This window comes from Athene cunicularia, assembly GCF_003259725.1.
Source record: "Athene cunicularia isolate RWA chromosome 18 unlocalized genomic scaffold, athCun1 chr18_part1, whole genome shotgun sequence".
In the NCBI taxonomy this organism is placed as follows: Eukaryota; Metazoa; Chordata; class Aves; order Strigiformes; family Strigidae; genus Athene; species Athene cunicularia.
This window is the reverse complement of record NW_020799123.1, coordinates 3,667,049-3,688,094: the sequence shown is the minus strand read 5'-3', so window position 1 is coordinate 3,688,094 and position 21,046 is coordinate 3,667,049. Positions and strand designations below refer to the sequence as shown.

Here is a 21,046-nt window from a genome sequence, read left to right as displayed (position 1 = left end):
GGTGGGTGGAAAAGGAGGAGTCCAATCTGCGAAGCTGGAGAACGTGCTGGTTTAAGCCACCAGGAAGGGAGTTCAAGCGTACGTGTTTTACTTAGTATGTGCCAAGTCATTTGCCGCAGCTCAGCTGATGGGCAGTAACTGAGGCTGTAGTAATTTATTTGCTTTTGATCATGTGCTTATATCCTATTTAATTTTGAAGTCAATTACTAGTGGTTTGACTTTTTATTTTGGGAGGTGATTGCAACCTTAATATTATGGGAAAATTTTAAGTCTTGTAAGAGACAAGCACTTCTGACCACTGCTGAGCTGGATGGGCTAATACTCAATACTGTTATAGGTTTCCTGCATTTGTTGATGTGGGTCTTTGAAGGTTTGAGGTTATGACAGTCATCTTACTAGCTCTGTCATTTCACTAACTTTCTCTTTCTTTCTTCCCTCAGTGGCTTAACTCACGAGTCTCACAGGAAGGATGTTGAACAGGTCTACCTCCGCTGTTCGGAAGGGTCGATAGAGTGGATGTATCCCACGGGGGCACTCATAGTCAACCTGCGACCCAATACTTCACCTGCCTCTTACAAACGTTTGACTGTTTGCATAAAGCCCTTCAAGGACTCTGCAGGAGCAAATATTTATTTGGAAAAAACTGGAGAACTGAAACTCTTGGTCCGAGATGGAGATCGCAGCCCCAGTAAAGTATATTGCTTTGGCTATGATCAGGGGGGCCTGTTTATTGAGGCCACTCCTCAGCAGGACATTAGCAGGAAGATTACAGGCTTCCAGTACGAATTGATGAACAAGGGGATAGCATCTGATTTGCACACAGTTTCTGGTGAGTTCTGGGATATTGGTCATATTTTCACGTACTGTACTGGATGCATAACAGATGGCAGAGTGAGTGAGTGGGAAAGTGGTTGGGTCTGAATTTCATGTGCTTTTAAGGACATGTTTTATAAACAGGCTATTGCAGAAGAATTGATTTTTTTTTTCTGTTTTTTTTTTTGTTGTTATTTTTTGGAAGCTGGTAGCATCGGCTGAATTCCAAATGATTTGTTAAGGGCTACATTGTGAACGATTCCCCCCTTGCAGGCGTGGGGTGAATCAGAGGAGCTGGCTTTACCCTACAGTGAACTCCAGTGTGAACTGGGCTTCCGAGCCTTGCTGTAACAGTTTTCTAACTACTTTTTTACTCAGTTTTTAAGGCTCCACTGCATGTTTTGAATAATAAACATTTAAACAAGGAAGAACTCCTTTTCCGTGTGGGTTTTTTTTTTTCCTCTGAAACTACTGCTACTTGCTGACCTAATTATTGCTGCTTTTTTTTTTTTTTTTTTTTTTTTTTAAAAATTTTTTTTTTTTTTTTTTAAACAAGGAAAATGGTGTGTTCCTTCCTCAGCTCTGCTTATTACACTCTCTTGAGCATTACTGTGCCATGGCAGAGCTCTTCAACACCATGACAATACTTTTACAGTGCCAGTGTTGTCTTCTCTCTCAACCATTATGAAAAGCAAGTTTTGTACGGAGGAGGAATTTTATGCCAACGAAAAGCTTGTAGGAAGGGGGAGTGGACACACTGAAAGAGCTTACAAGCCTGTAAAGTCTGATACTAAATAGCAAGTTAAATACCATTTGGGAACTATAGCTCTAGGTGTAACCTAATTATGCTAATCAATTAGACAGTTTGAGGAGAAGAAAAACTAGCATTTGTGGAGGATGACGGGGGAAGGGGAAATTCTCTTTAAATAGGCGGTATCTGGTTCATGCATCTCCTCTATTCAGAATTGCCTCTAGCTTTTATCCCTGAAACTAAGGAGGGGACATTCCCAGAATAGCCTGAGGAAGAGCAGATCTAGGGTAGTTTGTCCCAGATGATTAGGGAAGTTTCAAGGTTTAGATATTTCAAGTGGGGAGACCATGATGGTGACCAGATTTCTGCTTTGAAATGGTAGGCAGTGAAGGCAGCCCCGCAGTAGGGGAGCGGCGTCCCCACAGCTCACGTGAGATGACTTGGCCCAGAGTAAAACCCGATGTAAAGTGAGCCCAAGACCTTACGTAGGCTGTCTAGATTTTGCGGTAGTGATGCCATATGCTTTGCCTGAGATGCTACTCGATAAGCGGTGGTGTGGCTAAGTAAACTGCAGCTGTATCTTCTGCACATTGCATCCCTCCTCCTTTTTTGGGGTAAGGGATTGCAGAACTTGAGTCCCATCCTCTCCCCTGGCCCCCTTCTACAACAGGACTCTGGATTTATATGTTTGTATATTTGTGCACACTCGCCACCCTGCTAGCGTTTAGGTGTTGGCACGCCAATTCAGATGGGGCTTTTTTGTTGTTGTTGTTGTACAGATCTTAGCTGGACTGAGATGAACAGTTCTTAACTCAGCAAGACGTAGTTGGCTGAGGGCTAATGCAGTAACCCCAATAACTGATAGATGGCGTGTTTGCCATTAAAACAAAAGAACTATAAACGCAAATATTAAAATATTCAAGTTGCCTTCTTTACTCTTGCCGTGTATGCAACTTTCAGCTTAATAGCGAGGGTTCTGCATTTGAGGCAGAATTCCCTGCTTCTACGTTTTACAAGTGCTGCAAAAGAAGTAGGGTATCTGCTGCAGAGCTGTTTTCCCAGTAAGATCATTTCTGGAGAGATGAATATGCTGTGCAGAATGTTAGCTATGTAGTAAAATTCCATTGCAGAAGACATTAAATACATTGTTTAATCAGTTATTTGGAGAATGTTCCCAGATTCAGTGCTTCTTTCTTTGACAGTCTGTCAGGATGGAGGCACAGGCAGGCTAGTGAAAAGTCACTTAAACTTACAAAGTAAAGCCCCATACTTTTTTTTTTTTTTACCCCCCCAAAAAAAGTTGAAATTGCTTTTGCATATAGTAAAGTAATATGTGACAAATACCGTTTATCACTGGTGTTTTTAGTTTGCACATAGATATGTTTTTTTTCCTGAGCTTTGTTAAAACGAAGAGGACTCGCTGCTGGCATACTTTAAACATCACAAGCCGGCACAAACTGCTGTGTTTTTAGAACTAAGTGCTCTTCGTTCCACATAAAGTCTTGGAGATTTTTAAAGCTGATGGGAGGTTTTTTTTCAGAGACTTTCAGAAGTCAAGCTGAGGACTGAATCCAATTACAGCCTTCCTCTTTGATAGGCATATTAAATCACTTTTTCTGTGACTGCTGTATTTTCAGCTGTAACAGACACTGGTTGAATTTCTTTGCTGTCTTATAAAACAATGTTCGAGGCTATCTGCTTCACGCACCAAGTGTCTTGTTTGGACAGAAGAAGCTCTTTAATAGTTCATCAGCAGAGCCTTCAGGGCAAACTAGGGATCTCTATTGTATTTTAAATTATTTTTCTTGCCTTTTTTTGGATCCCTAGACTCTGGGGAGGGGTGTGTGGGGGGGTGAAAACACGATGAAAATGCCATACATGACTCTTTCCACTACTCAGTCAGATGAGCACTTTTATTCTCCTATAAATATCTATATGTCTGGGGAAACTGCCAAATAGCTGCCTTGTGGGGCTTCTATAGAGCAATATATTTGGGGCTCTTTGCAGTTCGTGGACCTCCTTTCTTCTGGAGCTGTTTCTAGTTTTTCTGTGAAACCTCCAAAGAAATACCCTTTAGTGAGCTGTTCATTTGGAGGGGAAGTTTACAGTCAGTTGCCTGAAATCACTGGTGGCTTCTTTGGACAGGAGGCTCAAGCCAGAGGCAAATGCTGACCTTAAAGGAGCTGAAAACTGGATTTAAGGTTCAGCATTTCTCTCCAAGCATACTTCTGTCCCTTGGTCACAAACGTGGCTTACAGCGTTTTGGCTGTTGCGTGCTGTAAAAACGAGCCTGCTCCTTTCTGAGTTGCAGTTTTCAGAGTTCAGCAGAGCTGGCAGTATGTGGGAAGAGATGACAAAGATGTGTGATGCTGCTGCAGATGGGGCTGAGATGTGCTGGCAGAGCTGGGCAGAGGAAGCCCACGCGCTTCCTGGGCTTGCTCAGCGCTCCAGCGCTTCGTCTGATGGCGAAAGACCCAAAGTCACCAATATTGCATTATTTTCTAGCGACTGCAGAGTGGGGGAGATGACTATCATAAAAGACCCAGGTGTGGGGCACAGTAATCTAGCCCTTTCCTTGTGCAATAACTGCTTGCTAACAACTTCTCTCCACTTTCCCTAATCGGTGTGTTTGTTTCCTGGTGATAATTATTGTACTCTGCCCTTGAGTTTACTCTCTCTTCCTAACCTGGCATCCCAGCTCTGATTAAAGAGTATAACTCATCTGTTTAATACTTTAATGACCTGTTGTGTCCTCAGAGTCCTGACATTGCAGGGTGCATCAACAAATCAACAATGCTTGGCGGGGTGCCTGTGGTTTAATTAGAAAACCTCAAGTTTTATTAGTTTACAGTCATTCTTTCCCACTTAATCAGAGTCTAACAAATAATTCAGTAGAAAACACACACAGGTTCTGAATTTCCCTTTTCTGGGGAAGGTTGAATGACACAGTGCAGTTTTACAGTTTTCCAGATTTTGGGGGTTTAAACCTTTCCTTGGCTCTCAGCCTGCCTTATCACGTCCTCTTAAGACTTTCTTAACTGTAGGAAGTATTTGTAGTATACTGATAGGTGTTGATTCAGATTGCTGAAGTTTGGTATGGGAATGCTTTTACTGTGATGGTAACAAGCAAAAAAGCACATTTCTGGGAGTTTGTAGTTTTTTAAACTGGAAAGAGGAGTGAAGGCAAGCATGTTACAGCGTTTGTCACTATTTTATGTGAGTAGTCCCTAAGAAGGGTCACCTTGACAATTCAGACATCTTAATGGGCACATTCCTCTCATGATACCCAAAGTGATGGGTGACTGAAAGTGCTTTTGATTTCAGATTAGGGTTTGGATTGGACCACTGTGTAATTCCCATCCACACTGATGGTCCATTAACTTCAGCTCATGCTTGCAGTAGGGCCCAGCTGAGGAACTGAGGCACTGTGACATTTTGGCCCAAGGCCATTTAAGAAGCGGCAGAACTTGTTTGAGTTGTTGAATTATGTTGATTCTAATCTTTTCTGCTTGTGCTGCAAGAAAATAGTCTGGGTCTTTGCTATACTGCCTATACTGACAAGTCGATGGAGGTTTTGGTGAAAGTGTTGTTTGGCCATATAGTTCCTAGAAGTTTTCTGAAGGTGATGACCCACGTGAGCTGCTGGGCTATAATGGAGTGTGCTTGGTCTAGGTCTGCCTTGCACTGCAGCAAGCGGCTTGGATTCAATTCCTATGAAAATTGTGAAGGTCCCTTGAGAGTCATTTGCTTTAAGTTCTTCAGCTTCTGCTCAACTAGTCTGAAACATGAATCTGTAGGCTTGACCAAGCATTTTGGAGAGGAAGCTCAATCTTCTTTCCCCGCTCTCACCAAACAACTTCTATTTTGTTACCTAAAGTCTGTGTTTCAGGGATCTCACATCCAAGATCTGGATCCAACTTTATGTAAGCTGTGTAGTTTGCTTTTCCCATTCCACACTCATGGGGATCTCTGTAATTTGATTGTTAGAGCTCAGGAGGGAAATTGAAAGCCCTTTCATTACCCACTAGTTTTTGTGTAGTGAAGAAGTCAAACTTTAACAAAAATGTCCCTTTATCTTGATGGCATCTACTGACTTAGTGCAGGTTCTAGTAACTGTTTTATACATTTTCTTTATTAATGCTGGGTACCTGGCTGAGAATATTAATAGATAGGAGGTACAGCACTCAAGTGGGTATTTGAAAAACAAGATAGAACCGGATAAATCTAGTTAACTAATTAAGAACAGTATTCAGCTATTTCCTCTATGCTGTTAGTTAATTCACTAGCCCGAGAAAACAGATTGGAAATTAAGAAAGCTCACAGGTATCTGGGCTATGCCAGTGTTTCTACTAGCAAACGGCCTTTTGAAGCACCCCTCTTAACTTCTGATCTTTAATGCAGTTTGGGTTTGGCGGAGGTGGGGCACCAATCTGCCACGTCTCTGCAGGTATGCTACCAGAGCACTGTTGTCATCGCAGCACGTAGGCTCCTCATCTCAAGCTTTCCTCTGGTTGCTCCCAAGTATCTTTTTTTTTTTTTTCTTTTCTTTCTTTCTTGGAAGCTGAATGCACCACTAAGCTTTGTAACCTGAAGAAGCAGATATGCTGGTGTATTTTTCACTTCTTGTCGGAGTAGAAACATTTTTGCTTTTTGTCTCAGAGGCTGGTGAGGAGGAAGCTGTGGCTGGCGTGCCCACTCCCTGCCAGGGTATATGGAAATCGTGGTCGGTCACCACTTTGCTCATCGCTGCCGCGAGCACAAGAGGTGATGGAAAGAGGCACTTGGAACACTTAAATTGAAAGTCCTCATGACCTTTACACTTAGTACAGGTTCTGCTTGAGTCATTGTGACCCTCTGCGAAGTTGGCACCGCGCTGCGTGGCAGGGGTGGGAGCAGTGCTGTGTGCTGCAGGGTTGGCAGGGCTGTATATTCCAGTACAGCCCACGAGATGAGAAAAATGGCTTCCTTTGTCTTTTTGCGCGGCCCCCCCCCCCCCCAGTTTTCTACATAGGATAAGACTCTCATACTCTTGGGGTTAAGCAGTGTTAGGGGAAAAAAACAAATCTGAACGTGGTCTGGTTTGATTTGCACAGAAGAACAGAATGGATATCGTGCTCCTCCCATCAGGATTTGCAGGCAAAATTCACAGTGAGCAGCAAAGCAAAGTCAAGGGATCTGTTCTATAAGTCTGAGTAGCTGTCTGGGTGGCGCATAAGGTAGGCTCACTGGTTCTATATGCTAAAAGGACAGCAGTTGTCAAAATTCACTTCAATTATTGGCCTCGTAAGGGACCATTTTGACACTCCTGCTGTAGGATACATTATTTTCTGAATAGTTTTTTGTGTGCTCACCCTCCTTGCAGGAAGGTTTTCCATAGTAACTTTCATGTTTTTTCCCAAAGCTAGACACAAAACATCTTACAAAAGAATAAACAGCATTCCCTAACCCTATATGTCTTTGAAAAAGCAGCTTTTAAGCTAGTTTTTGAGGGCATCTGGATGTCATGGATCAACATCTAAATTGATCAGGCTGGCTGCTGTATAACAGCGTGATCAACTCCGGAGGTAGAAACCTGCTCTAATTATTCATGTGCCTAAAGTGGTCAGGTTTGGAGTGAATGATTGACTGGGGGGAGGGGGGAGAGTTTGCAAGTTTTTCAGTTTCTTCCTGTGTGAAATGATTTCAAAGTGCAGTTCTGATGCTCAGGGAACGCACATGCTCTTATGTGTTCCTAAACTGAGCAAGGGTGACTTTTGGGGGATCAGAGCCTCCATAAGGTCAAAAATGTTGAACTGAGAAGTCTTCACCTGAAAAAAACAAAACAAAACAAAAAATCAGAGGGATGCCCTATTTTAATCTTTCCTTCCCGCAAGAAAATGAGTTTGACAGCAGTCTCCTCTGGCCCTGCTTGTGCTTTGATGTTGTCAGGACAGTAGTTGGTTTTGCAGTGGGCAGAGGAGGTGACAATGGAGCTGCAATGATAAATACACAGCTGCAGGGGAGAGGGGGTAAGAAAATAGCTTATTTTTGCTAGACTGGCCACGAATGCCGTTAGCTTATTTCTCAACTCAGTGGGCAGTCAAAACCAATAAGCAGTCAGGTGTATTGTCTGGGCAGCTGGGGCTCTGCTTTGCTCTGACCTTTATGTATTGCAGAAGATAGTCCCACAAACAGATTTGCAATCCAACGGAGTTGCTTGGCAGTCTTTAATAATGCTCTGTGCTTGCTCTGCAAAACTGTTGAGTTTGCTAATTCCTGAGGCTGTAGTTAAAGAAGGGATGGGAGGGCGGGGGAACTGCATTCCTCTTCCCGCCCCCCCACCTTCCTGGAGAAATAAACTTACTGAAACATGGGCCAAACTTTTCCTGTGTTAGGGCCTTGATTTGCATGACACAAAATATCTTTTGCCTTAATCTGCTGTAAATGCCAGAAAATACACACCATAATATTGCACAGATACCTGGAAGCAACCCTGGACCCAAAGCTGTGATATGCTAAGTCTGACCTTGGGAGGTTTAATGCTGGGTCAAAAAAGCTGCCGCCATATGACACGCAGCTTTGATCCAGCAGTAGCTTCTGATGATGATTCAAATTTTGGAAGGATTTTTTTGTATGGGTACCTCCTTGGGTATCTTTCTGCACTGCTCTGACTAGTGTATAGGGTTTGGGCACTGACTCCTGCACAGGCATGAGCTCTGGTGTGTGCCTGTGTCCTTTCTGGGTCAGAGCCCTGCTAGTGGGAGACTTGTGATCACTGGTGCTGGGAGATGCACATGGAGCCTGGCCTGGCTTTCCGTCACCTTAACTGCCCCCCGCCCCGCACCGGATTTTTTCTGTTTGCCTAGGATGCACCTCTGCCCCACCAGAACTGTTAGTGGCTTTACACTACTTCTATGTATAAGTGGATGTGAGAAATTTAAGGCAAAAAAGGAAAAAGTTCAGGCGTATGTAGAACCCTTGAATGATCTTAATATGACAAAGAAATATGAGCAGTTAAGTACAAAAAAACGTATATACCTTAAAGCTTTTCCTGTTAAAAATGGGAAACCTTTAGTAACTTTTCTTTGGGTTAACTGAACAGTGTTATAACATTGAAGATCACACTGCATGATATGTAGCCCTTCCACAGTCCTCCTCAAGAGCAGGCTGATCAAATAATCATGGTTTTAAAATTAAAGCTGGCCTTGTTCCTGCAGAGCTCTCCCACATACCAAAAAGAATTTGATTTCTAGAAATAGGAAGGAGAAGGACCTGTGTGGATGTGAGTGCTCATATGCTACTTTTTTTTTTTACTTTTTTTTGTTTTGTTTTGTTTTTAAGACTCACTTAATCTTTGATCTGTCATTACTCCACTTTCAGGGTTTAACTTTAACTAGCCACTTGTTACTTAATTCTATTCCCCTGCTTCGTAGGAGGCATTAATGGACCATACTGAAGAGGAGGGTGATGGGGAGGGAGGGAAGGCTTTGCGTTCCTGGCGGGTGTCCAGCCTGGTAGTAGGTGCTGGCTCCAGCCTTTCCTATAGTGCTGGCAGGAGCAGAGGGAAGCTCCGGCTCCGTGTGCCTGGCTGCACAGCTTCCCCAGGGCATGGGAGTAAAAAACACCTTACTTCATTTTTTGCCTCTCAAGCACTGCGTGACATCTCAGCTGAGTGTTTTGTTAGTGATCAGAGACAAAAACCAAACAAGACATCAAAACTTTCTTTATAATTTCATATTTTCCTAGATCAGTGTGTGCTTTTACAAGGCGTTGGAAGGACATTTTCTTTAGAATTAAAAAGAAATATTTTCTTAGTGAACTGTAGGAGAGGATGAGCCACGCCATAAATCCTTGTGGGTTTTGAGTTGGTAGAAGTATTTGCTTTGGTCCTCTGTGCTGCTGGGTGGTAGATGAACAGTGTGGAGGCGCAGTGCTGCGGTGCCTGTGCTGAGGGGCTTTCGTGAGGCAGGCAGGAGAGAGCCCCTGCCCCAGTCCTTGCTCACCTGCAAGGCTGGAGGAGACAGGAGCAGTCCCTTGACCATCCCGAGACACCTCTGACTTCCAACAACTTGTTCATCCTTGCACCTGCCCAGTGCTTCCCGTTCCTAATCGATCCCCATTGGGCAGCAGCGGTGGGTTTGAGGAAGAGAGGTATTTTCTGTGAGATAAACAAATAAATATTTTTTATGTCTTTATATTGGTGTCTTGTGCACATACATCAGGAGAAATTCCCAGCAGTTAGCTTGCTGCCTGCTTTTCTCTTTAATTGCAATTAGGAAGGGGGAGTGAGAAAGTGAGAGAAAGTGAGAATGCTGCTTGCACAGAAATGTGGACTAGTACAGTTGCAGAGGCACTTCTTGTTTGCTGGGCTCTCTCTTCTGCTGCAATTCAGGCAGAAGGAATTTAACTGAAAATCTGATCTGCTGGGTGGTAGGGCTCTTTGGACATGATACGTTGCAGACTTGACTGTAACTGAGGATTTTTGTAGGGCTGGTGATGCAATGGGTAAGTGTAGGAGCTTGGCTGGGAGCTGGCACTGATCCTGTCCCCATTCCGTCGCTGCCCAGCCCAGCACTGAGGTTCGCCACGGCAGCGTGGGAGCCCAGAGCCCAGCACTGCTCTTTGGACGTGCCCTGGGATCAAGAGCGTGGAGAGGCCGGGGGAGCGCTGGAGACTGAACCGCACCTGTTGGCTGCGTACGGCGGGAGGGAGGCAGGGAAGGGAGGGAGATGGTGTTTGGGACAGGCATTATTTTTTCCTGTTGGAGCAATAAGCAGCCCAGAGGAGGTGGGACAGAAAGAAGTGTCTCAAAGATATGACACTCCTCATAATTTCTCCTGGGTTGATGTAACTTGTGCATGGGCCTGGAGGTGGAGTTTAGTAGTGTTTAATGCTGTTTGAATAAAAACTGCTCTGCATTCCCACCCCCCACCCCCTTTAAAAAAAACCACCACAAATGGCAGTTTGTGTTTCTAGCTGACCTTTCAGCTCATTTGTTAGAATGGGTGCTTCGTCTTGGAACAGCAAAAAGGCATTGACTCTGCAATCCCAGAGGATCCTTACGTGCTCTGTAGCTGCTGAGCCAAGTTTCATTTTGAAAGCTGTTGCAAATGGAGTTTGTCTAGTACCAAATCTCTTCCTCATACTGTTTACATAAATAGTCGTCTTTGGTACTTAAGGACTTTAATACCCTCTTGGAAGACATTTCTGTGAAAAGATAAATTTCTGGTTTATGCTCTCTTGTCCTAACGTTTCTCAGAACACAAAGGTCATCACATCTCTAATGGTGAGGTTTACAATATGCTTTTTTTATTCCTTCTTTGCAGGAAGGAAGTGGTATTAACTCAATTCTCTTGGCACAATCCGTGCCACAGCATATGAAAGTCTGCATTTCATTAAACTTATTTGCAGGTTTAAATTGTTCTTGGCCAGTGTCTATATTTTCCAAGTTACTTCTGGAAACTTGTACATATGTGCAAGTTGAACTGAATGTTAGAAACTAGCTAAGGCAAGGAAGTGGAATTGATACTTTCTTTTCTGCAGAGGTAAAATCACTAATATCCCTGCTTCACTTAAAGAAGTCAGGGGAGAATGTCCATTGCAGCATCATGATTTTGGTCACCTGCTGAGTCACCATTTTGTCCTGTACCAAATCTTGGCTGTGTTTTGGCTGTAGAAGAAGGGAGTCTGAGTTTTGTGTCTTTGCTCATGGTCCTTATTCTGAGCTGCCTTTTCTGGGCGCAGGGGCTCAGATTAACTTTCCATCAAATATCTGGATGATTTTTTTTCTTCCGTCAGAAGAGCATTAAACTCTCAATATATTATTTATAGCATTAACCTTCTATTCATCAAAGAATCACAATTGCTTTGGATCCCAAGTCTGAGGCTCATTGAGCCAGGGGGATGGGAGTAGCACAAGTCCAACTCTTGTGTTTGCTCCCTGACTTGGCGTTTTCCTACTGACACACTGAAAAAAGTGCAGTGCTTGCAGAAAGCCATGTAATCCTATCCCATCCAAAGACAGGAAAACCTTGTAAAACAAAAGAGTGATGAGAGAGCTCCTCTGTGTGTTGTGCCTGGGTGTCAGTAACTTCCAGCCCAGCTGCGGAGATGCTCTGTGTCATCTGGCCATGTTTTCCCTCTCTGAGTGGCTGCAGGTATTATGTTAAATGCAGGTGTGCTGGATGCAGCTCTGCTGGCCTGAGCTCCCAGCTAGCGTGTTCATTTTAAATTTGAGATGCACTGACGTGCAGATGCATTGATGTAGTTTAGATGGTGCTTCAGTGTGGGTGTTGTGAGTGTTTTGAGGTTGAATGTTATTTTGGCTTGCTCAGGAAGAGCTTTCTGAGGGGGTGAGGAAGGTTGAAGGTATATCTAGAAAGGACATGACAGTCAAAGCCTGGTAAAACCAGAACGGTTGTCAAATTCTTGTCCACCTCTATTGCAAAGTAGCAGGTTTTTTTGTTTGGGGTATGAGCTGAGAGGTTTGTTTCATGGCAGAAGTGTTGCCTGTTCAGAGAGGAAGCCTAGGCAAACTAGGAAGAAATAATTACAAGGATTTATTCTACTTTTTAATTAGTTAAAGCAGGATCAGGGCAAGATGTTTTTTGTTGTTGTTTCTTGCTCATATGATGTTTGCCCTTAAACTCTTGTCTCCCAGCTAGATGACTGATCCAGTAATCAGTTGAGACATAGTCATTTCTGCTCAGGACTCAGAAAAATGACCGAGAAATGCACCATCATTGGAGAAACCGCATTTCTATTTTTATAATCTGCTCTCGGAAGTCTGTACTCCATGTTTCCAGGAAGGAGACTCATCCTATGATGTCCTTTCCAGTACGGTTGCAATTACAGAGCTGCCAGCAAGAATTTGAAGGGTGTAGGTGGGGTTTTTCTGTCCATATGAACTAATGTTGATGTCAGGATGAGAGCTTTCATCTGGGAGACAGGTCTGCTGTGGCCCCACACTGGTACGACTTGAGGTGCTGCAGTGCAGGCTGGTTTAGCTTACATCAGCCTGGTCTGCAACAAGACCCATTTGAATGTCTTCTGCTGAGCATGCAAGAGAAAAGACTACTTGTTTAAATCAAAATATTTAAACCTAGAACTAACAGAAAATAATGCTCCGACCCTTCCTGGGCCTCCTCAGTAGCTTTTGATACTTAAAAGGTCTGATTGCTTTTCAAAGGATTATTCAGAAATACTAACGTGTGGGTGATGTATGCCACGGAAACTGGAAGTGCAGATAAACCAGCTCTATATGTTTCCCTCCCCCATCATCCACACCTCTACCACACTGCACGTGTATACAAGCTTCTTAATAAAACCAAAGGGTATTCCTCGGTAAAGTGGTTTTCTGCAATTACTTTGTGTTAAACATTTTCACTTCTGCTTAAAGGGTGTCTCTCTTCCTGTGCGTGCTGTCAGAGCAGTGATGTATGTTCAGCAGAGCCTACCCAGGAAAGTAAGCTGGATGGAGGAGGTCTTTTGGGCTCCGTAAGTGGAGCTTTGGGACAGTGTGTAGAGACCTGCAGCCTGGTTCATCTGGTTCTCTTGATAGCTATGAAGTTGTGGAGCCTGTTGAGAAAATTCAGGACAAACAGAGGAGACTTCTTACTTACGGGTTGGAAGTTGGTTTTGGGGTAAGGTAAGGTCAGTTGGACCCATGGGTGGCTGTTGAAACACAAATATTTCAAAAGAAGATGAAGCCCATTCATGTGGTTTCTGTGACGCCTGCAGCCAGAGCCAACATGTCTCACTTTGACTGTGTCCTGCAGGGAACTGTCATCCTAAACCATGACAGTGGCCCTTCAAATAACCCCCATCTTCTATTTTCAGAGGATAGAAGGGTTGTGTGCAAACATTGCAAACCAAAGGAGGAAAGACTGGAGTTCTGTGTGTGGGCTGAGAGAGGATGGCAACACCTACCCACGCTCCTGAGGCAGAGGAGACTCATGCTAAATTGCAGCACTGAAGGTGCACTTACATCCATGCCCAGTATTGGAGGAGATCCTTTCTAGACAACTCAACTCCCTGGTGCTGCCTGAGCTGGGGACTGTCTGGAGCTCATGGCATCTCCTCAGGGCACGTGTCTCTATCTTCCTGAGTGTTCCTGCCTCCCTGTGGAAAGGACTAGGAACTTGTTTGACAAAGCTGTTGGCCAACAAGTGCAGTCTATTGTTAGTATTGCCATGTCCTCCTCAGTAACATCAGGTTCAGAGGGCAAATCGCTCAAAGCAGCTGGGACATGACTGCTGGCTTGTGAGGAATGATGTAATTACATCTCCCTCTGCGGGGAGGTGAATAGAGAGGCCTTTGGAGGCACTGGACTGGGGGGGTTGGAGGGAAAGGGCTGCTTCAGGTTACTTCAGGTCAGGATACTGTCAAAATCCATCAAAGGCATTCCCAGGAGAGTCGGCAGCCGACGTGCACAATGCAGGCTTTATGCCACCGGCGGTGGAGTTGAGTTATAGGCATCTGGGCTTTAGAGGGCTTCAATAAAACGTTGCTTTTCTCTCTCTCTCTTTTTTTTTTTTCTCTTTCCACTCTTCCCCTGCTGCTGTATGAATTAAGGCTCTTTGGCTTATCGAGTTTAAAGGAATTAGAGCAGCTGACGTTGATATTATTGTTGTTGCAAGTTCATAGACTTGCTTTTGGATGCAAGAACCTGGGCAGCCCTCGAGACATCCCCAGGGAGTCGGGCATCCAGCAAACACAGCCGTCTTGGTTAGTAACCGGGCCTGTTTCCCCAGAAAATGAGCATCTTCACCTGCTGTGCATGAGTGCAGTGCTTTTTTTTTTGTTTTCTTTTTTTACAGTTATAAGGATGCTTTTCATTTTAGCCTGAGGTGTGTGTAGTTCGACTTACTACTGATGGAGGGAAACACCTGCTGCCGATCCTGGGGTAAATGAGTGCTGAACTCCAGCTAAAATCACTGACTTGTAGCATAAACACACAGATTCCTTAAAGGCTGTGTTTAAAAAGAAAGTGTAGGCATTGCCTCCTCCTAAGGATTTTGTTTCTTTTATGAGACTGTATAGGAACGAAGCTTTGTTTGTAGCAAGTGAATGTTATTTGCTTTTTAATGGTCCATTTACTTCGGCAGTAATCCTTCAGGACTCGCTTCCCATCTGTGCTTGCATACCTTGTTTTTGCCACTTGCAAGATATATTTGATACTCTGTGAATACAGATGTGGGAGTTGTTCCACAGAAGAGGATTTCTGTTCTTCATATGTCTGGTATTGCAGTGATGGGTGGTGGTAAATGGTTGTTAAATGAGCTTGCATGCCACCAAACTGCTGTGAGTCAGCATGGATCTGAAGTAGGTTTTAAGTAATGATCTAGTGTGAGCAATGCTGAGCGCTTTTAATTTCCTTTTGCATTCAAAAAGGATGCAGGATTTTGCCTAGAGTCCTCAATTAAAATGATTTGATTCTGTGTATATGTGGAGATTTGTTAATTTGATTTATTATAGTGTCAGTCTATTTAAATAGAAGGAACCACTTTTAAAGTATTTTTTTTTTTCATCTTTAATGCTGTTGCTTGTGTTGCACTCCTTTTGAGAACAAAAATGGCTTAGTCATTTTGTTTTTTTCAATTTTCTGATGGGGTTGGATGAACTACAGAGATGTCTGGTCTAAACCAAGACTGTTTTCACTCAGACTTAAAAAGGCCAAGATGTCTTTTTATTATTAGATCCTTGCAGAACAAAATTTCTGAAATTCAGCTGTGGATTTTGAGGATGTCCATCAGCTGTGCTTTGTTTTAGAGCTTCTGTCCATGTGAAAATGCTGTAGAATTAATGCAGGTTTGCAGGTTCCCTCTGTTTGGTTGATCTAGTTTGGGTTCTGATTTGGGCAGAGGGAGAAAGAGGGGAATTTGCCCTGCATGAATTTGGTATGTGCCACAAATGAAATGACCCCATAGTAGGATGTTATGCCACTAAAATAATTTTCTTTGTCAGATGAACCTTGTGTGCTTGGTCTAGCCACTAATCAAAATCTCTTGAGTCTAAAAATTAAAATATCTTTAGACTGTATTTATTATAGTACTCCAGTTATGTCCAGGCTTTGGCTGGGTCTGTATTTCTCATGATATTAAGCAGCTTTAAAACTTTTCCAAAAAAAAGAGAGCTGAAATGGTATGTGGGGGAAAGAAGGGTGGTAAAGGCTGACTTGTTTCTAAAGGCCCTGAAGGCATTCAGACTGGACTAAATAGAAATGCCTGATTGATCCAGACGCTTCCATAAAACTATTTTGCCTATTCCTTGTCTCTTCTTTTGGAACTTTTTAACCTTCTTGAGTTATTCCTTCAAATACCCCTGCCCAGAAATGTTCATTTTACATTCTCTTTAATCCTATTAAACAGCATGTTACACTGTGTATTAATCATCTGACTGCAGTAAATCTGGTGGATTTGGTTCAATAATCCTTCTTTCTGGATCACTGCCTTTCTGGGACCCTGGAAAAAATAAGAGATTTGCCATGTTTTACGTTAAAGAATGGCTTGTGCCGTCTAACTGAGGAAGGTTAATAGCCGAGTGTCGTAGGCACCAGCTACCCGTTGTTTAGACTAGTTTAAATCTACTTCTTAGTGCAATGGATAAACTTCTCCGGGAAGCTGGCGGGGGTGAGAGGAAGGGTGTGACTTTTTGGGAATCTACTGAGTGTTTTCAGATGTAGAGGTTCAAAAACTTATTTTTTTTATTTTTTTATTTTTTTTTTTTTAGGGGTGGGGAGAAGTGGGATAGCTTGAGCTTGGGGTTTGATTGTGGACCGTGTGATGAAATAAGCTGTAGCTCCAGTGCTTCCCCTTGTCTCCAGCGTGAGCCCTGCTTTGCTGTTGTCTGCCTGTACTAATCCAGGCAGAGCAGCACGCTTGATGGGTTTTCATTTTTCTGACTGATGTGTAAGTGCCACTTCAGAATGACATCAAGTGAAAGACGTGGGCTCTGATCCTTGGGCTGCTAGTGGACGGACTTAATTAGCATCCCTGGGCAGGGCAGACCCTGATAGTAAGCAAATTCCTGAACTCAACAGGGTATTATGGAAACATCTGTACTGCAACTACAGTACCTTCTCCTCAGAAATAGCTGGCTGACTACAAAGAGGAGCCACATTCTTGCATTGATTAGATTAGTGCAGATATCCAAATGTTTTCAGCAGCAGAGGAAATGGTCTTTGTGCTGCTTGAGCTCTAACAGATACAGGCTCGAGTTTCCGCTTTGCCTCGACGCCCTCTAACACATGCGCTGGGTTTTTTTTTTTTCCCTCCCCTCTTTGCTTCCCCCTCTCTGAAACCTCCTGGATCTTTGATGTGGTGATAGACTAAATGGCTTGTGAAATAGCCCAACAACACTTGATAGAAATTGCAAGAAGGAAGCTTTGCCATCAGTTTAAAAGGCACATGATCTTCAAAGCCTTTCTGAGAGCTTTGAATTTACAGCAGATCAGGCTGCACATGCACCCAGTATCAAAAAGTATTTTGCATAAGTGCAGCGAGTGTGTGGGGTGTTTGCTGGATAATGTATCCCAGCAGGAGCATTGAAGAGATCCATATTCCTACTTAAGTACAAAAATCTCACAGGGGCTAGTGTTAGCTTCCATTTCTTGTAGTGTTATTGATGCCTGGCAGATCTTTGAACCACTTGTCCCCATGTTGTGTGTGTGTATGTGTGTGTGTGTCTGGTTTTGGTTAATTTATATACTGGCTTATTTATTTTCTATCGTCTAATCCTTTGCTAATTCTGACCCTTTCTCTCCAGCTCCCTGCCGGCCGTGCAGTGACACAGAGGTCCTCTTGGCTGTCTGCACTAGTGATTTTGGTGAGTTGTTGCTTCCCCCCATCCCTTCTCCCCGGGGTGACTCACTTGAATGTGACATCCATAAACACCGAAGGACACCTGCTTACGTTTGGCAACCTCCACCAGCAGTAAATGTGGTCTGAAGGGGCTGCGTGCATGGGAGAGGGAGGAGGACATGGTGTGAAGGACCTCAGAGCCATGTGCCCAGCTGGCACTTCCTCAGGGTAGACAGAGAATAACCCAGAAACCACAATGGAACTACAGTTCAAAGGCTTGGGTGCATATAGGAGAGGCCTTTACTTGCTGCCCTAAAATGGATCGTTGACACAAGACCAAAAGTTTTGATAATTCTCCATGCTTCCCTTTTTAAAGAGGCAGTTAATATTAGCTGGTATCTAATGGCTGAAGAACAGAAAGTATGTTGTCAGGGAGCATTAAGCATGTATCTTGTTGTTAGAACTCTTTATCACAACTGATGCTATTTTTCTGATGTAATTATTTTTATGTTTAAATTTAGTATGTGGGTGGCCTTTGCTGGACAGGTTACAAATATAAACTGTAACAAATACAAATATATGCTGGAGGTTACTGATACAAACTTTTAAAATAACAAAGGACCAAAACTGAGGCTGCTGTAGTGACATTGGTTCCCCTTGGCCTGCCTGGTTGCATGGGGCTGAGTTTGGACCTGGATCTTCCAGAAGGGTTTTGGGTAACTCTTCCTTACGCCCTTTTTCTATTTGCAGTGATCAGAGGCTCCATTCAAGATGTAACGAACCAGGCAGAAGAGCAAGAATCCATAATTCATGTCGGTGTCAACAAATTGTACAGGCAGAAGAGTAAAGTCTTTCAGCTCACGGGGGAGAGTGGGAACTGGCGAGGACAAATAAAGACCCTGCTGGAGTGCGGGGTGAAACCAGGAGATGGAGACTTCCTTTTCACGGGACGCATGCACTTTGGGGAGGCCAGGTTAGGCTGTGCCCCACGTTTTAAAGACTTCCAAAGGATGTACAAAGAAGCAAAAGACAAAGGGCTAAACCCATGTGAAATTGGCCCAGACTGAAATCCCCTGTTTGGCTGAAGATCGCTTTTAGAATTTAGCTGGGAATATTTCCTGGCCGCAGTGAAAACTGAACAAAAACTGTAACTGAGAGCATGGACAGATCTGGAGTTCAGGCTGAGACCCCGCAGGACACGTCTGCAGCCTGCGGTGCTGTTAGACTAATGGAAGCAACAGAGGTACGAGCTCAGAAGGCTGCCAAGCAAGCAAGGCTGGATTTTTAACCAATCTTGTCCTTATGAATTAAGTTATTATATTTTTTTAGTGACTTCCTTAGGAAAACAAACAAAGAAAACTCCCATGTCTTAATAAAAAACCCAAATGAAAGCCAACATGCCTTTGTATCTTTTTAATACTAATTTTTAAAACTGTCTTAAGCTGATGTAGCATTTGGTATGGTGTATTCTGTATAAATGGCCAAGAATGTGATAGAGCACGGTAAAACATCTTAACATTGACGCTTTGTAAAAAGCTTGATGTACAATTCTAAGTTGTTTCTTATGACAGAAATTTATGGAGCCAAACTCTTGTGTGTGTGGTTTTTTGTTTTTTTTTATTTGAAAGAATGTACAATCACTGCCTGCAATTTTTTGTCCAGGCTGGCAAATTCTTTCCATTCCAGAGAATAAAGGTCCCTGGATTTGACACATGCTGGTTAAAATCTTTATTTTTTTCCTTCTCCATAAGGCTGATGTCAGCTCGTCCAGATGTGCTCATAGATCAATTCTGGGCTGCTCACTTACTTTGTGGCTTCTCTGAGCAGAAGCAGAGTTCCTGTGAGGCATTGGGAACCGCAGTGTTTTTCAAAGGGGAAGCAGGAGCTATTTTTGGAGATTTTTAGACACGTGTCCAGGCAAAGGCTCTAAGTGTTCTCCTCTCTGATGCCTATGGGGTTATTTTGGGAACAACTCCAAAGAGCTGCCTGCCCCTTCGTGTTTAGCTTGAAGCTTTTAATCGTGCTGGCTGGTAACTTGGTGTGAGGCAGACGTTCATGCTGGTCTGCGGAGTCCTGGGGGACAGGATCAGGCCACCTTGTTAAAAATAAGTGCTTTAATAATGTTGGGCCATTTTTGCTGGCAGTGTCCCTTGGGAGGTACAGGAGCTCCCCCCACCTTGTCATTCCCCGTAACCTGCAATGCATCACTTTAATGGGACTTTTACAAGAATTTTTAACCTCTTGCCTGTGTTCATTCTTCAGTGATTTCTACTGTCCCAACTTCTACTTCAGGCCATCAGGTTCTTTAAAGAAAAAGTTTCCACTTGGTGACTTTTTCTGCATCATCCCTCATATCTTCTTCATGTAATTGTTGTTTCTGAGGCTCAGGGTGTCTGGAGCGACTTGGAGGATGGTCTTCTCAGGCAGTTCTAGGATGGATGGAACAGAGTCCCGTGAGGCTTATTGAGTTTAAAAACCCCCAGGGTTGTACCAAGATACTGGCCTGAAGTGGGACCAGAATCCCTCTGGAAGTGTTTCTGTAGACTTTTCTCAGCGAGAGTCATTCTGTAGGCCTGTTGAGAAAGGGAGTTTCTTTTAGGTGTGCTAAGATGATCCTAAGAGGCTCCAGAAGCCTGTGACTACTTCTGCAAAGACCTCTAAACCCCATTTAGCACCCATCTATCTGCTGCTTTGACCCTGGCTGCCTTCCAGCCTCCTATAAAGCAAAGCACCGAAATGAGCATCCTATTCTGTATGGTTTAAGGTTCCCCTGTCCAACTTCGAGTTTTAATAGAAATGGGCTAGGACCAGTGGAGGGGGGAAATGGTTTGTTCTTTGCCTTCAGTCTGATCCAGCCCCTCTCCTGTGGCATTGCTTCCACTTTCAGGGATCTCAGACCAGCCTTTTGTAGGCTTTTAAAAATGATTCTGTGATTTAGCACTGAGGTAACTCCTGAGTACATCTGAGGGGGCATTTCAGAAGCCCTGTACCTAACCTCTCCTCCTCTTGTGTTTCATGAGTTTTTCCAGTGCAAAGTGGCTGCTGGCAGGATGAAGAGGGGAGAACAACATGTTCCTGGAATTGTCTCCAACCTGCTCACTCTCTTCTTCCTATGAGAGTCTGTGGGAGCAAGGCGAAGAGGCTGAATTAAATGTTCAGCCAGTATTTGTGAGGACAGTGCTAGCAAAATGCAAACTGTCAGGGAGGCTTTGGCCCTGGAGTTCCATCTTTGGCTGCAGTTTGATTTTTATGGCACTTAAATTGTTTGTATGCTTCTTTTTTAAAATACCCTTTGAACCACACTTGGAGCCAAGCACTGAATTGGTACCTTTCTTTGTCTACCCAAGGAGGAGCAGGTCTGCCTTCCCCCGCCTCCACTGCTGTTGGCCTCATTCCCTGCTGATTTGCTCTCCCCTGAGAAGCTGTCTATGTCCTGTAAGCTCCCTGGAAATCCTTGGCAGTAGAGGAAATATTTTTTGCTGATTTTTGCTCTGCCTCAGCTCCACTACAAACTGCTGAGACGCAGTGTTGGAGGGCTCTGTAGTTGCTACGTATCCATCACACCGATGGTGCTTCCACGCCTACAATTACAAGAGTGTCAGAGGGAGTGGCTGGATGAGCAATAACTTTGCTCAGAACCCAGTTCTTTAATCAAAATGGCATTAAGATCTTGTTCTGCAACATTTTCTCCCCCCCCACCCCA

General features: G+C 43.7%; 1 protein-coding gene across 1 annotated transcript; it reads left to right on the top strand.

Moving 5' to 3' along the window:
- Positions 1–419: 419 nt before the first annotated feature.
- Positions 420–19,052, top strand: METRNL (meteorin like, glial cell differentiation regulator). The gene is made up of 3 exons (XM_026861240.1): positions 420–829; positions 17,309–17,368; positions 18,094–19,052. The coding sequence occupies exons 1-3, from the start codon at positions 517–519 to the stop codon at positions 18,408–18,410; spliced, it is 690 nt and encodes a 229-aa protein (XP_026717041.1). The 5' UTR covers positions 420–516; the 3' UTR covers positions 18,411–19,052.
- Positions 19,053–21,046: the final 1,994 nt, after the last annotated feature.